This window comes from Camelus ferus, chromosome 22 (genome assembly GCF_009834535.1).
Source record: "Camelus ferus isolate YT-003-E chromosome 22, BCGSAC_Cfer_1.0, whole genome shotgun sequence".
In the NCBI taxonomy this organism is placed as follows: domain Eukaryota; kingdom Metazoa; phylum Chordata; class Mammalia; order Artiodactyla; family Camelidae; genus Camelus; species Camelus ferus.
The window spans coordinates 2815656-2830098 of NC_045717.1; the positions used below are offsets into that span (position 1 = coordinate 2815656).

Consider the following 14443-nt stretch of genomic DNA (forward strand, 5'->3'; position numbering starts at 1 on the left):
CAGCACCCATCCCGCAAGACTTGGGGGATTGTTAGAAATAATAAGCTGAACATTGGGGGATTGTTAGAAATAATAAGCTGAACACAGCACCTGGTGCAAACATAGCTCTTAGTCTGTGGACCCTTGTGGGCACAAGGCACATTTGCTTTCCTGACCTCAAGGCCCCACAGCAAAGGCAGCTCTGCCGCTGTTCCAGACCCTGTCATAGGGGCCTTGGAGAGTAACAGGACATTGACCTCCTTTGGATGTTTTGGGGAGCCATCAGCCCACTAATCTGTTCAGGCACCTACTTACTGAGCACCTACTGTGTGCAAGGCTGTTATGCTACACACTGGGACCCAAAACTAGAAGTGGCATAGTTCCTGTTCTTGGGGGACGCGCAGTCTGGTCTGGAGAGACGGGTGGGCAAACAGACCATTGCTGCAAAGCGTGACAGACAGCAGGATAGAGAGAGGTCTGCCTGGTGCCCAGGAGGGTCACATGTAGGTGCGGCCAAGGAGGCACAGGGACCCTCTCCAGAATAGCACCGTTGAGCTGGGCCCTGAGGGACAGCGAGGTGTTTGCCCTTGTTCTTGTGCTGAGACAGTCTGACTGCCGTGGCCTTTGTGGGATGAGGCAGGTGAAGGGTAGCTGGGATGGTGATGGAGGGGCCGCTTCCCGGGCTCCTTTCACGGCCTGCTCCTGCCCCGCCTTTTCTCACCTTTGGGCCTGTCTTTCTCCCCCGTCAGCAGGGACCCCGGGTGCAAGGGGCACAAGTTTACCCACAGTGGCCTGGCCTGCCAGCTGCCCCAGCCCTGCGAGGCAGATGAGGGGCTGGGCGAGGAGGAGGACAGCAGCTCAGAGCGTAGCTCCTGCACCTCGTCCTCCACCCACCAGAGGGACGGGAAGTTCTGTGACTGCTGCTACTGTGAGTTCTTCGGCCACAACGCGGTGAGTGAGTCCGCCCGGCTAGTGCGGGCGGGGCGACCGAGGGGGGTCAGCAGAGCCACCTGCTCTCCCCAGGGCCCCCTTACTTGGGGATAATAATCACACTTGGACCCTGTAAGTCCTCATGCCTGCGTCTGCTCGCTTGATCCTCACAGCACGATGGTGAGGTAGGGATTTTTTTAGCATTTTGCTTCCTTTGCTCTTTTTGTGGTTTCTCTTAAGATTGACTTTTTTTCCTTAGGCTAAAAGAAAGGAAACTGCAGAGGAAAGCTATGATTCTGATGAATATATATACGTGTGTAATCACAGAGAAGTGAAGGCTTGTGCGTGGTGAAGGCAGAGCGGAAGCAAAGGCTCTCGGCCCCCAGTGTGAGAGCCAGCCGAGGGACAGGCCGTGAGCACAGACGGCGCCAGGAAGGAGGCTCAGAGCAGAGTACATGCTGTCTCTGGACAGGGGGAGAAAGCAGTTCAGAAGTCTCATAAGGTGAAGAGGAAGGGGCCGCCGGCTAGGATAGAGCAGTTGAGGACTGAAGAAATGAAAGCAATTGCGTTGCTGGTCACCTTTGAGCTAGGGGTTGTTATCCTCATTTTAGAGATGGCAAAATTGAGGCTCACAAAGACTCAGTGACCTGCCCAAGGTCATACAACTTCCAAGTGACAAAGCCTGGGCTCAAACCTGCTTTCCTGGCTCCCAGGCCAGTGTGCTCCCAACGCTGCGGCGGACCTCCCCGTCCCTCCGCCCGCCGCGGCCTCAGCTCTGGGCCTGGCAAGGGTGGAGCCGCTTGGCCTTTGTGGCTCTGCTAGAGAGAACAGTTGTCTCGCTTCTCACCACGTGTCTGGTGCCCGCGGGTGGGAGTGCTGCGGACTTCCCAGGCCCGGGGTGTAACATCAGCACCTCCCCTCCCCCAGCCACCCGCTGCCCCGACGAGTCGGAATTATACTGAGATCCGGGAGAAGCTCCGTTCGCGGCTGACCAGGCGGAAAGAGGAGCTGCCCATGAAGGGGGGCACCCTGGGCGGGATCCCTGGGGAGCCCGCCGTGGACCACCGAGATGTGGATGAGCTGCTGGAATTCATCAACAGCACGGAGCCCAAAGTCCCCAACAGCGCCAGGGCCGCCAAGCGGGCCCGGCACAAGCTGAAAAAGAAGGTGGGTGTGGGGGGAGCCCAGCTCTACCACCTCTTCTCCCCGAGGAACCTCTCGCCCCAACCCCTAGGACTTCTGGGGCATGAATGGTGCTGGCTGCCAAAGGCCTCGGCACGGCTCACTGCTCCGGGAAGGTCTGAATGAGTTTGGGAGGCATCAGGGTGAGGGAGCCTGGGGGCCAATGATTGGAGGAAAAACAAGTCCTGGCGTCAAGCCACTGGATTCCTCAAAGCCAGGACTTGCTTCAGTCAGTCAGTCATGTATTCATTCAGCAAACATTTCTGCAAGTACTGGGAGCCAAAGCATGATGCAGTTAAGTTCTCCCCCTGGAGAAGATCAGTCCAGTGGAGAGACTGACACAAAACTGGACGAGCACGTTAGCGTGTGACAAGTGCTGGGATGAGGGAAGCCCCCCATCCTGCCTGGGCATGCTGGAAATGGCTGTACCACGGGGCTAACTCTAGAGCTGAGTCATGGGGAGTGAGTACGTATTCATCAGGAGGGCCCTCCTGGCAGCAGGCACGGCATGTCCGCAGCAGCTTTGTGTAGCTAGAGCTCAGACAGGAGAGGCAGGACAAGTAGTGGAGGTGAGGGAAGGGCCTCTTAGGCCCTGCTGAAGAGCTTTAACTTGATCCTACTGCTGAGGGGTGGGTTGCTGGAGGATTTTAATTGAAGAATGCACTTGGTCAGATCTGTATTCCAAGATTACTGTGTGACAGTCTGGAAGGTAGCCTGGAGGGGTGCTACTCCAGGCTAGAAAACCAAAAGCCAGGGGAGAGATGATTGATAGTCGGGCTGGAGCAAGAGAGATGGATTTTCAGAGGAAGCAGCAAGACAGGCTCTGGTCACCTGATTGCAGGACAAGATGACGGGGTCGGGGATATGTCTGTCTCAAGTGTTTGCTAGGGTGACTGGCAGGATGGCATGGCTGGTCCTGAACAAGGATGGGATTGGCAGAAGACTGGGAATTCAGCTGGGGCACATTGGCTTGGAGAGTCTCGTGAGATATCTGAGTGGAGATGGAGGTGTGGGGCTGGGAGTTGCCAGCATGGAGGTGTAATTGAAGCCAGGGGAATGACCCAGCCTGAGGGCTGAGTGAGCTCCTCCCAGAGGGCTGAGGAGAGAACCAGGCAAGCTATACTCAGGCTTGATGGCTCATCCCCTGCCGCCTCATTACCTCTTGGCCTGCCTGGCCTCAGCTACATCTACACAGTGCCACACTCAGGAGCTCAGCGGCCAAAGAGAGTTTGACAGTCAGCTAGCTCCAGGTCCCGGGTGGTCAAACAGCCCTGGTGCTCTGGAAAGCAGCAGTGATTCTCCATCTTTATCCAGCCCAAAGGACAAGCCAGGATTCCCTTCCTGAAGCCTGAAATAGTGAACCAAAGGGTCCCACTACTGCCTTCAGAAAATGATCAGCATTTTCCATCTCCCATCCAGCGTTGCCTGGCCAGAAATGTGCGGTGGACAGCAGTGGTCTCTCCAGCCTTTCCTGGCCTCCTAAGGCTGTGGTTCCCAGTTGGGTCCCAGTGAGCACACTTTGCAGTTCCCAGGCCTCGTGTGCTTTTCTGTAAATTTCTGTGCCTGGATGTCTTTTCTCCATCTCAGTCACCTCCTTGTCCTCCTGACAACCCCCTTCCAAGCCCAGCTCAGACGTTTCCTTGCGCGCAGTCTTCCTCAGGTAACTGCTTCTGCTCTGCTACAGCTGCACCTCCCACATCTCCCTCCTGCCATGTATCGTTCTCACTTGGCCAGAACTTCCACACAGCTGCTGTCTGCCCTGCTCCGTCTGGAGGCCAGGATACAACACGAAAGCAGACCGTTCCAATGTCATGTAACAAGCGAGTGTGGTCGTTGTCTGTGTATGCATCAGCCGCCTCCCCAGTGCCCCTCCTCCACCTCCCTGATTTATCTACAGTCTGGCTGTCCACCAGAAATACAGCTTCCACCAGGAACCACCCACCCACCTGGGGAGACAGCTAAAGCTGAGTGTCTTTCCAAATCATGACTCTCTCCCTCACGTCCTCTGCACCTTTGAAACTGACCCCTGGCTCTATCATTTACAACCTCCCACCACCACTCCTGTTTGTTCGCCAAAGACTGTCACCTGTCCTCCTTCCCTTCCCAGGCCAGTTGAGGTCCCTTGACCATCCTTCCCTCACTCTCCTACCAGTGCTCAGTTTCTCACCCTGTTCCCCTTCCATTACACCCGCTCAGAAAAACCGCATTCCCAGGTTCAACCCCGTCTCTCCCCGTCAGCACCTCGAGGAAGGCACCAGATCAAAGGCCAGCTGGCCTCCCGCCTGCCTGAGCCCCCACCGTGCAGCTCTCTGGTCTTCCAGCCCTTCTTCACTTCCACTCCCCACAGCCCCTTTGTCAGACCTCCATTCTTCTCCAAGTGCCAGCGTATCTTCCGGCAGATCACTTCACTTCCTGTTTCAACAAGGACTAAAAGCCTGGTGGAGAGGCACTCTCTCAGCGTCTTACACCTCACCTGCACGTCTTTCTTGTCATGAGGGAAGAGTTCGCCTTTTCCTGCCTCCTCAGTCTAACACCGGCGTCCTGCCGTGTGCTCCAGCCTCTCCTCTGGGCGGCTTCCCATCAGCATTTCACTGGACCCAGTACTCTCTCTTTTCTGAAAGCCAACTGTTCTCTGAGCGCAGGACCCCTCTCCCTACCCCAGTCTCTTTCCTCTCATCCCGGGAGAACGCCATACGGGTTCACTGTCTTTCTCCTCCCGTCAGCTCACTGCAAATTGTTTCCACCCCCACCCTCCACAGAGCCACCAGTGACTTCTTTGTTGCCAAATCAGGCTCTCCTGTTCCACCTTATTTTCCACGAGGCAACATCTCACATCTTGTGTTCCTTCTCCTTTCCAGACATTGTTTTTTTGACCCCTCTGACCTCAGCCAGGTCGGGGCAGTGGGGAGGCTGTGTTCTTCGTTTCTCACTTCCCCTCTGCCCTTTCCTCTGTCTCCCTTGTGAGCTCCTCACCCTCTGCCCGGCCCTCCCACTCGAGGGCATCTCCCGGGGAGAGAGCCATCCGGGTAGTGTTGCCTCCTGGTCCGTTTCGCCCACCTCTCTCCTGTCTGCACATAACAGTGACGTCCCCTGCTGCTGCTGGGCCTTCCTCACAGACGTCCTGCAGCTGCTCAGACTCAGGGTATCCCACACTGAGCTTGTTACCTTTCTCCAGAGAGCCCGCCCGCCCTTCTCTGTTGTCTGTCTAGTGAATGGCACCACCACCCACCCAGTTGCCGGAACCAGAGCCCTGGGCGCCGTCCTGGGAGGAATGCACCATGGCGATCGAGAGCAGTGGGCCTTGGAATTGGACCCCAGCTGGAAACCCAGCTCTGCCGTACTTGCTGTATGACCTTGGGCAAATCACTTAACCTCTAAGCCTCAGTTTCTTCCTCCATAAAATGAGAATAACAGTAGAACGTCTCTCCAGGTTGTGGCGAGAATGGAGTGGAGTGACACACAGAAAGGCTCCGCAGAGCGAGCGCGGGGTCAGCGTGGTGCCAGCAGCGCTTATCCATGTTTCCACGACTCATCTCATTCTCCCTCCCCACCCGTCACCGGGGCTTCTGGCCGTACCACCTTCCAAGTTGCTCACGCAGCCCACTTCTCTCCACCCTACTGCCACTGCTTTAAAAGCCCTCAGTGGCTGAATGTTGCCCTGAGGATCAAATCCAGGCTCTAGCATGGCCTGCAGGCTCTTCAGGATCCAGCCCCTGCCCAGCTTGTCAGCTTCTCTCTGTCTGTCCTGTGACCTTCCCGCCCACTCCCCCCGCCCGCAAAGAAATCTGCACGCCATCTGTCCCTCTGAGCATTTGCATTCCATGAGGACTTTGCCTGTTCCCATTTCCCAGCCTTTTCACTTGCTCTTCTTTCTATCTAGAAAGTACTTGTCTCGTCTTTTCCAGAATAATCCCACTCACCCTTCATTGCTCAGTGAGATACTGCCTCCTCTGAGAAGCACTCCCTGATGGCCCAGTCTGGGTTCCCAGAGCACTGAGTGCTTTCCTGTAGCTCTTGTCACTGTCACTCAGAATCAGACACCCTGTGCGCATGTCTGTCTCCCCCAGGAGACTCAGGGCAGCAATCAGAGACTGTCTCGTACACGGCTGAATTCCCTGAACCCAGCCCAGTGCCCCACAGTCACAGATCACGAAATGATTGTTAAACAATATCGAAAAACTTAGGAATTTCTGCAGATCACACCTGGATGTGCCGTCCCGACTCTGCCACTTACTAGCATGTAACTTTGGGCCATTTCCTTATTCTTTCCAAAGTGAAGTTTCCTCACCTGTAAATTGAGGATGATGACACACAAGGGCAGTTGCGAGGATTAAATGAGACAACACGTGGGAAGTCCCAGGCTCGTGGTACACAGCAGAGAACCTGTGCTTCTGTGCTTTCTCCTTCCTTCTCTACCAAGTTGTACGTGGTTCTGCATCGCTCCCTCTACACTAGTAGTTCTCAGATTTATTTGTTTAGCAGCAAAACTCTTTTCTGCAGTTGAAGTCTTCCATGGAACCTTAGTTCTTGACAAACAGAAGCAAAGCCCTTCTGGTGCAGAAGAGGAGCCAAGTGAAGGGCTTTCCAGTTCTTTGTCCATCCCCATGGCCTCAGAGCTCTGCCTGTGACCTTGAACTCACGGCACACAGCTGTTCAGACTGAGTTTCTTCCTCACCTGAGCACCACAGTGCCAAGGCACAGCCTTATTAGAGCCTGGGGAAAGGGACATAACACTCGGTCAGGTGTCCTCATAGCAACCCTGTAAGGTATAGAGGTTGATAGTTTTTCTCCCAAATTTACAAATAGAGATGGTAAGGTTCAGAGAGAATAAGTGATTTGTCCAAGGTCCCACAGTGGTGGTCCTGGTCAGTTGTGGAGCCACCATTCAAAAAAAGGTGAGAATAAATAAAGGCATGCCCACTGGGGCACACGGTCACCCTCTTTAGGTTGACACTGAGGTGGTCAAGGGAAGGAAGCCTTCTTTTCTTGCCCCACTTTTCCTATTTCTCCCCCTCCATTTCCAGATCATCTGGAAATATATAAAACGGTGAACTCATCCAGTCCCTGGCACACCACTGCCCTGTTCCCGTTGGCTTTTGTCATCTGTCTCCTGTCTCCCTCTAAAGGCCTCAGCCTCCTGGTGCCTTGAGTTTAGGCAGACGGGTGGGGTGAGCCCAAGCCCACAGACTTGATTTCACTCTCAGGTCTGGCTCTGTCAGCGCTGAGTGGCAGGGTCCAGCCTCCTGGTCCTTACTTGGGCAAAGGGGCTGCTTTCACAGCTTGCTGTGGGGGCCCCCTGGGGCTGTCCCTTGTATGCCATTGGACACACGTTAGGCATGTGGCCTTGATTACTTGAGGCCAACTAAGCGAGTGGCCCTCCTGTGGGAGCTTGGCCCTCTCCAGTAGCGCCTACACACGGCGTTGGGGGCATGCACGTTCCTGGCCCCCCAGGGCAGTCTGACCTACTGTGGCAGTCTCACAGCCCTAATCTTCCTTCTTGAAAGACCTGCATGGCGTCATGGCTTTTCCCCCTACCGCCTGCAGAATTGGAGAGAAGGCCTCTGTAGCAGCTGCCTTCCTTACGTGCCTCCCCGCTCTGGTCTTCACTCCAGAGTTCCTGTCTCCAGGTTGTGGGTGAGTCCACTGGGACTCAGCCAGTGAGTGAATTGCTTAAGCATATGCCTGGTAGGCAAGGTCGGTTTGCTGCATTCCTATCCCTGTGAGACCAGGCTGCTCAGGCCTTAGGACTGGCCCCGGGGCCCTGGGTGAACAAGCTGTAAAAGTCCCTCCCTGTGCAGGTGTCACAGCCTCCATCCTCAGGACACGTGCCTGTCTGGTTGTAGTTCATCCGCACCACTGCAGGCTGGGTAAGCAGGCCAGGCTTGCGAGGCCCTGCCTCTAGCCAGTTAGTGGCCAAGCTGGGCCTGTGGCAGACATGTCAGGTGTCACGTTGTTCCTGGCAGCTGCCTGGCCTCTGCTGAAACTGCCTCTTGTATTGGCAGGAAAAGGAGAAGGCCCAGTTGGCAGCAGAAGCTCTAAAGCAGGTGAATCGTAGTGTTTCTGGAAGCCGGGAGCTGAGGCCTGCCAGGGAGAGGCTCTTGGAGTGGCCCGACCGGGAGCTGGATCGGGTCAACAACTTTCTGAGCAGCCGTTTACAGGAGATCAAGAACACTGTCAAGGACTCCATCCGCGCCAGCCTCAGTGTGTGTGAGCTCAGCATGGACAGCGATGGCTTCTCTAAGGAGGGGGCCGCTGAGCCCGAGCCCCCAGGTCTGCCCCCCTCAAACCTCAATGGCTCCTCAGAGCAACGGCCTGACATCAACCTTGACCTGTCCCCTTTGACTTTGGGCTCCCCTCAGAACCACATGTTACAAGCTCCAGGCGAGCCGGCCCCACCGTGGGCAGAAATGAGAAGTCCTCACCCACCGTGGATGGAGGTGAGGGGCCCCCCTCCCGGAATCACCCCTGAGAATGGGCTAGTAAGGAGACTCAACACTGTGCCCAGCCTGTCCCGGGTGATCTGGGTCAAGACACCCAAGCCAGGACACCCCAGCTCTGAGGAGCCAAGCCCCAAGGAGGTCCCCAGTTGCAAGCAGGAGCTGCCTGAGCCAGTGGCCTCAGGTGGGAAGCCGCGGAAGGGCAAGAGACAGGGCAGTCAGGCCAAGAAGAGTGAAGTGAGCCCAGCGCCCCAGTCCCCAGCCTGCCTGGAGGCTCCCAGTGGCAAGGGCCAGATCCCCAACCCCAGGCAGCCAGGCAAGGCCCCAGAGCCTCCCAAAGTGGGCACCTGTGCCGAGGCTGGAGAGGGGAACCGGGGGACCCGACCAGGACCAGGCTGGGCTGGCAGCCCCAAAGCTGACAAGGAGAAGGGCAGCTCCTGGCGAAACTGGCCAGGCGAGGCCAAAGCTCGGCCTCGGGAGCAGGAGTCTGTGCAGCCCCCGGGCCCAGCAAGGCCGCAGAGCTTGCCGCAGGGCAAGGGCCGGAGCCGCCGCAGCCGCCACAAGCAGGAGAAGCCAGCCTCCTCCTGGGGTGAGTGCGCCAGGAACCGAGCAACTGCTCCCCCACCCAGCCAGGCCACGGGGCGGAGGGCAGTCCTCACGGGTGAGCAGCACCGCCCTGAGAGCGTGACCCCAGGGGCCTGGCTGTGCGCCCTGAGCCCTCCTGGCTGTGTCTTCCTAGACGATGTGTTCCTGCCCAAGGACGTGGACGGGGTGGAGATGGATGAGACCGACCGGGAGGTGGAGTACTTCAAGAGGTAGGTGTGGGGCCGCCCGCTGTGCCACTCACGGTGGGCGCCAGGACCCACCCACACCAAGGCCTCACCCTCAGCCCTGTGCCCTTGCAGGGAGAGCTGCTCCAGACCCACCCGGCTCTCCCACCAGCCTGTGTGCTGCAACGCAGGCAGCCGAGATGATCCCGCAGGACAGGTCACCTGGGAAAGTACAAGGGACGGAAAGCAGGAGGCGTGTCAGGCCCCAAGAACCAGGGCTTTCTCCAGGTTTATCACCCGCACTTCCTCTGCTCTGCCTGGGCTGAGCTCTAGGGGCAGAGGCAGTAAAACACAGTCTGTCCAAATGGGGGGAGAGCCACAAACATACAGTCCAGTGATGAGTGAGTGTCCTTAGAGGAGTAAGGGCACAGGGCTAGGGCCTGGCGGTGGTCAGGGCAGCCCTCCCAGGAGAGGCGGCAGCCAGCTGAAACCTGAGGAAGAGGAATGAGGGAGCCAGGTAAAATGGAAAGGGCGTTCATGACAGTGGGGCCAGCACATACAGGGTTTGAGAGCAAAAGAATCACGTTGTCCGTGGGGAACAGAAGGCATCCCAGTACAGCTAGAGTTAAATTCTGGGGGAGGAGGCTGTGTCCTGAGGCAGTGTCACTCTTCACACACTGTTCCCTGGGCCTGTAGATGCCTCATCCAGGAAGTCCCCATGCCAACACCCGGGAGCCAGAGAGGTTGTGCAGAGCTGACCTGTTTTCTTTAGTGACCAGGACACATGGGTCTAGAAGAGGGACCAGCAGGGAGGGGAGGGAACCTCTGATTGTGCTTCCCTGGCATCTGCCAAACCCAACAGGTTCTGTTTGGATTCTGCAAAGCAGACACGTCAGAAGGTTGCTGTGAACTGGACCAACTTCAGCCTCAAGAAAACCACTCCCAGCACAGCTCAGTGAGGTATAGACTGTGTTGCGTGCAGCCCTTCTTTCCCACACTCTTGCCACTTTCTGTGCCCCTGCTGGGCCATTTCATGCTCTGGGGCACAGGGAGTTGGACTGGGGCTTGGCAGGCCCTACCTCTTCTCCTGAGAGCCCCCACTTCCTGTGTTCCTGTAGGGTCCTTCTGCACTGCTGTCCCCTGGGGTGTCACCGCCGGGCCTCTACTTTCCTTACCAGCTGCCTCCCAAAGTGCCCAGGTGGCCGTGGGCTTCAGAGGGCTGCCCCCACCCCTGACATGATCAGCCTCAGGGTTGAATCTCACTTGGCCTGGCCTGGCTCCGCCATACAAACTACCAGGGTGCTTCCCAGCTACAGCCATACAAAAAGGGGCCAACGTTGAGGGAGCAGCGAGAGGGCAGCCAAGCTAGACCAAGGCCTTGGAGGTCATTTAGGCGTGAAGGAGTTGGTGGGCCCGCTCCCCAAACAGGACGGGTTCCAGGAGGAAGTAGGTAGCAACGCTGCGTCCTGGAAGAAGAAAGAGCTTGGCTGCCAGCGGGGCCCTGGCCTCCCCTCCCAGCCACCTGCAGGAGTCCTCTCTGTGAAATACTGATGTATCAGATGGTGTTCTGGGCTGAAGGTAGTAGGTGGTGGGCTGAGAACTGAGGGCAGAGGAGAAAGCTGGCTTGCTGGCCTTGGTCCTGGGCTTGGGGCTTAATGGCTGTGCAGTGCCACACTCAGCACTAAGCTACGTCCCTGGGGTCAGGCCTTTTCTTATTCTGGCTGGCATCCACACAACTGCCCTTAAAGCGATAGGAAGCTGGGGCAGGTGGGCTGAGGTTGAGCTCAGGGACCCCCTCCCAGACCCCACCCCCAGGAGGTATCCTCACTTCCTCCTCTCTCCAGTGCCAGGGCAACAGACTTCCTGGACCCTTGGCGGAGTCCCCCAGTCCCCTTTTGGGTCAAGATCTCCCCTGGCCCCGCCTTGGCACTGGCCTCAGCTTCCCAGGGGCAGCCTTCAGGGCTAGGCTCCCTGTGGCTCCCTGTGGCTCCCTTGTGCTACCCCCGAGTCAGGACTGTCCTTAGACTCACCTCAGCTCCTCTGCCCTGTGGGCCTGAGCTCCCTGATGCTTTGTCAGACCGAGATGTCCCTGCCCGCAGGAGCTTCCGCCAAGGCCAGGGTGCCTTCTTGCCTTTCTTCTTCAGCTCCACAGGAACCAGAAGTTACAGGGACCCCACACACTTTGATCTGTTGCCCCTCCTCCCACAGTGCAGTGCCCCGTCATCTAGGAAACCTCGCAGCCATTTTCTCCCCACTCGCTCTCGGTTAATCTCTTTCCTAAGATAAGGGATGCTCCCCACCAATAAGTGCTCTCCTTCGACCTTTTCTACCCTCCTCACAGTGTGACTGTGAGCCTCGGGTGCATGAGAGAGCAGTGCTGGCCCAGCCTTGGGACCCACCCCGGGCTCTGTACCTGGAGCCTGAGGCAGCAGTCTGAGTGCATAGGTGAAGTCTCCACTGTCTGTCACCAGGCGAGCACATGCCAGAGGCTGGGCTCTTCCTCCATCCTGGTCTGGGAGATGTGCTGCAGCAGAGGGTCATGGGCTCCTCTAGGATTGTTCCCACATTCCTTGCAATTTACGACAATGTTCACTGGGACCAGGGCTCCGTCCCCCAACTGGGTCTTAACCTTCATCGTCTGCTGGACGTGATGGAGAAAATCTGTTCAGTGTTTTCATCCCGGGGAACAAAAAGAGCAGGTCGCTGTTCCTGCCTCCATGTGGAAACCCAGAGCCAGCGCAGGGAGGCCCGGGGTGGGACCATTGCTCACCATGTAGCCGTGCCCTCTGTTTTCTCAGCCTCTGCCAGATGAGCTTCTTCAGGGTGTTCTGAGACCCCGACTGCCAGCTGAAGGTCTACAGTTTTCTCCTCCACATCCCCACCCACCTGCCCGAGACTTCCCCAGTCCCTGCCATCTCGGACCAACCAAAAGCTGAACGGATGCCACACGTGCTGGGGCCCCTCAGGACCTTTGCAGAGCGCTTCCTGGTGCTACGCGGCCTCCACACTTGAGAGCCCCGGGGGCTGGGCTGGCCTGTGGGCTTGGGGGCTGATGGTACTGCTGGCCCAACACTGCTCTTTGTGTTTGGTTTTTTATTTTACTTTTTTTTTTCTCAATTCTTTACTTTTGATACTGTGAAGATCTTTCCTGCCGAAAGATAAAGCAACATTTGGACACAGTCAGTGTGTCGGTGCTTTGCTTGTTTGGATCGGGGGTGAGGGTGAGGGAGGCACTCAGAAGCACTGGAGTCAGCCTCAGTCATTTAACTGTCTTGAGCACGTACTACGTGTCAACAGGCTGGCATCTTTTCTCTTTAATTCTTGCAGCCGTGCTAAGGGGGACTGTTCTCCCATTTTACAGAGGAAACTAAAGCTAAGACAGGAAAGTCACTCTGCTGAGCTCAGCCTGGCCAACGACGATTAGAGCATAGGCCTGCGTGACAGCAGCGTCTGTGCCCTTTCCTCCTGTTGGGAGGACCCTGGTATGGAACCCCTGAGCAGCCCCTTCCCCACACTGTGTCTCAGTTTCCCTCCCTACAAGATGAGGGGTGGGACTTGGTCTCTGTGCAGTGACGCGAGAAGGTGTTGGGGGAAGGCTTGATGCCATTATGCACTGCATGCACCCATAGTCTGGATGATTGGAGTTGTCAGGGGAAGCTGTGAATGGAGTTTTTATAAATTTGATCTGATTTTCCAATGGGAATGGACATGTAATCTAAGTACTTAAGAGTTAAGAGAGTAATGAACCCTTCTGTAAAGTAAAGCAAACTGCCTCATCCGCCTTTCCCCACCATGGATCTGGTTTGTGAATTCAGATTTTAATATGATAGGTTTGCTAAAAATGCTTCACACACACTTTTGTCTCAAATCCTCATCTCCAATGGCATTTTCTTTACTAAAACCTGCTCTTACCTTGCGCTCATGTGGGGAGCAACAGTGGCAGTGGCCAGTCACTCAGAGTCTTTTGTGGGGTACTGGGAGCAGGATCAGAAACCACTCCCTCCTTCCCCCCCAGGTTGAAGCCCCCCACACTGGGCTGGCAGTACCAGCTGCTGCTTGTAAAGAGGTGAAATTGACCACAGGCTCACAATTCCTGGTCCCTGACCTTTCCCAGTCCCCAAGGAAATGTGGACACTTCCCTGTGAAATGTCTGTATATTTATTACCTGTGTTCCTCTCTCCCTTCAACACTTGCACAAGGCTCCTGCCCTGCAGTTGAATTGTCACAACTATCTAAAGTTCTGCTTCATCACTGGAGAACTGCAAGTCTGATCAAGCAGTCGCTTTACCTACGAAGACTTCTATGAATGACATTCAGGGCCCTCCAAGCCTGGCCCCTGCCTCTGGCACACTGCAGCCACACCTGAATCTCCAGCTAGGCTTGGCACCCTCAGGACTCTTGACTTGCTCACGTATTTCCCCCTTCCCAGATAACCCTTCCTTCATGAATTCCACCTTATCCTTCACATCCCAGCTGAGAAGCCACTTTTACTATGAGAATCAGTCGGCCCTGCCTTTGTGCTAATTCCAAAAGTGGTACCTTGTATGTCTTGAGTTTTCTTCTTAACCTCAAGACCAATTTATATATGCTTCTGCCTCTTCACCTAATCTGTAAGCTCCTCACCAGCCACGTTCATGTCTTGCTCAGTTTTTATCTGCTTCAGCACTGTGCACAATGCCCAGCACCTACTCATATTAAATACACCAAGGAAGAAAAGAACAGCACAGACCCATCACTCCTCTTTAAAAGTCCTCAGTGAAGCTGAAATTACTTAGAGCCCTGCATGCTCTGGGTCTGTCTTTCCAGCCTTAGCTCTGACTACACCCACCCCACGCGGGCCACGTGATCTCTTTGTTCCCTGAGGAATATGTTCCCCGAGGAACTTGCACATGGCCCGAACTTCACTCCTGCTGAATCCCCTATCGGGAAGCCTCTTCCGCTCCTCCACTCCCAGCTCTGAGAGTCCACGCTTCCCTGGAGGTTCAGATCCAGATGTCCTCTAAGCCTCTAGTTCCCTACTCACTCTCTTGAGCTCTATTACAGCATTTACAATAATTACACCATATACAATAATTACAAACGTATGTACAGTCCCTCAGTTAAAAACCAGCCGTATTTTGTTTATCTCTCACCACTCCGAACACA

At 55.9% G+C, this 14443-nt stretch overlaps 1 protein-coding gene across 16 annotated transcripts in view; it reads left to right on the plus strand.

The window, feature by feature from the left end:
- The window catches only part of FAM193B (family with sequence similarity 193 member B), a 30507-nt gene extending 18026 nt beyond the window's left edge, over positions 1-12481 (plus strand). For 9 of the 16 annotated variants that reach the window (XM_032464953.1, XM_032464951.1, XM_032464958.1 and 6 more), the window contains 7 exons: positions 729-930; positions 1837-2076; positions 8094-9117; positions 9268-9343; positions 9434-9586; positions 10161-10258; positions 12097-12481. In XM_032464953.1, the coding sequence (XP_032320844.1) occupies positions 729-930; positions 1837-2076; positions 8094-9117; positions 9268-9343; positions 9434-9586; positions 10161-10257 (1792 nt within the window). In that variant the 3' untranslated portion in view covers position 10258; positions 12097-12481. The remainder of the gene's footprint in view (positions 1-728; positions 931-1836; positions 2077-8093; positions 9118-9267; positions 9344-9433; positions 9587-10160; positions 10259-12096) is intronic. The other 7 variants (XR_004314189.1, XM_032464952.1, XM_032464960.1 and 4 more) reach the window with 7 other exon arrangements.
- The last annotated feature ends 1962 nt before the right edge of the window (positions 12482-14443 follow it).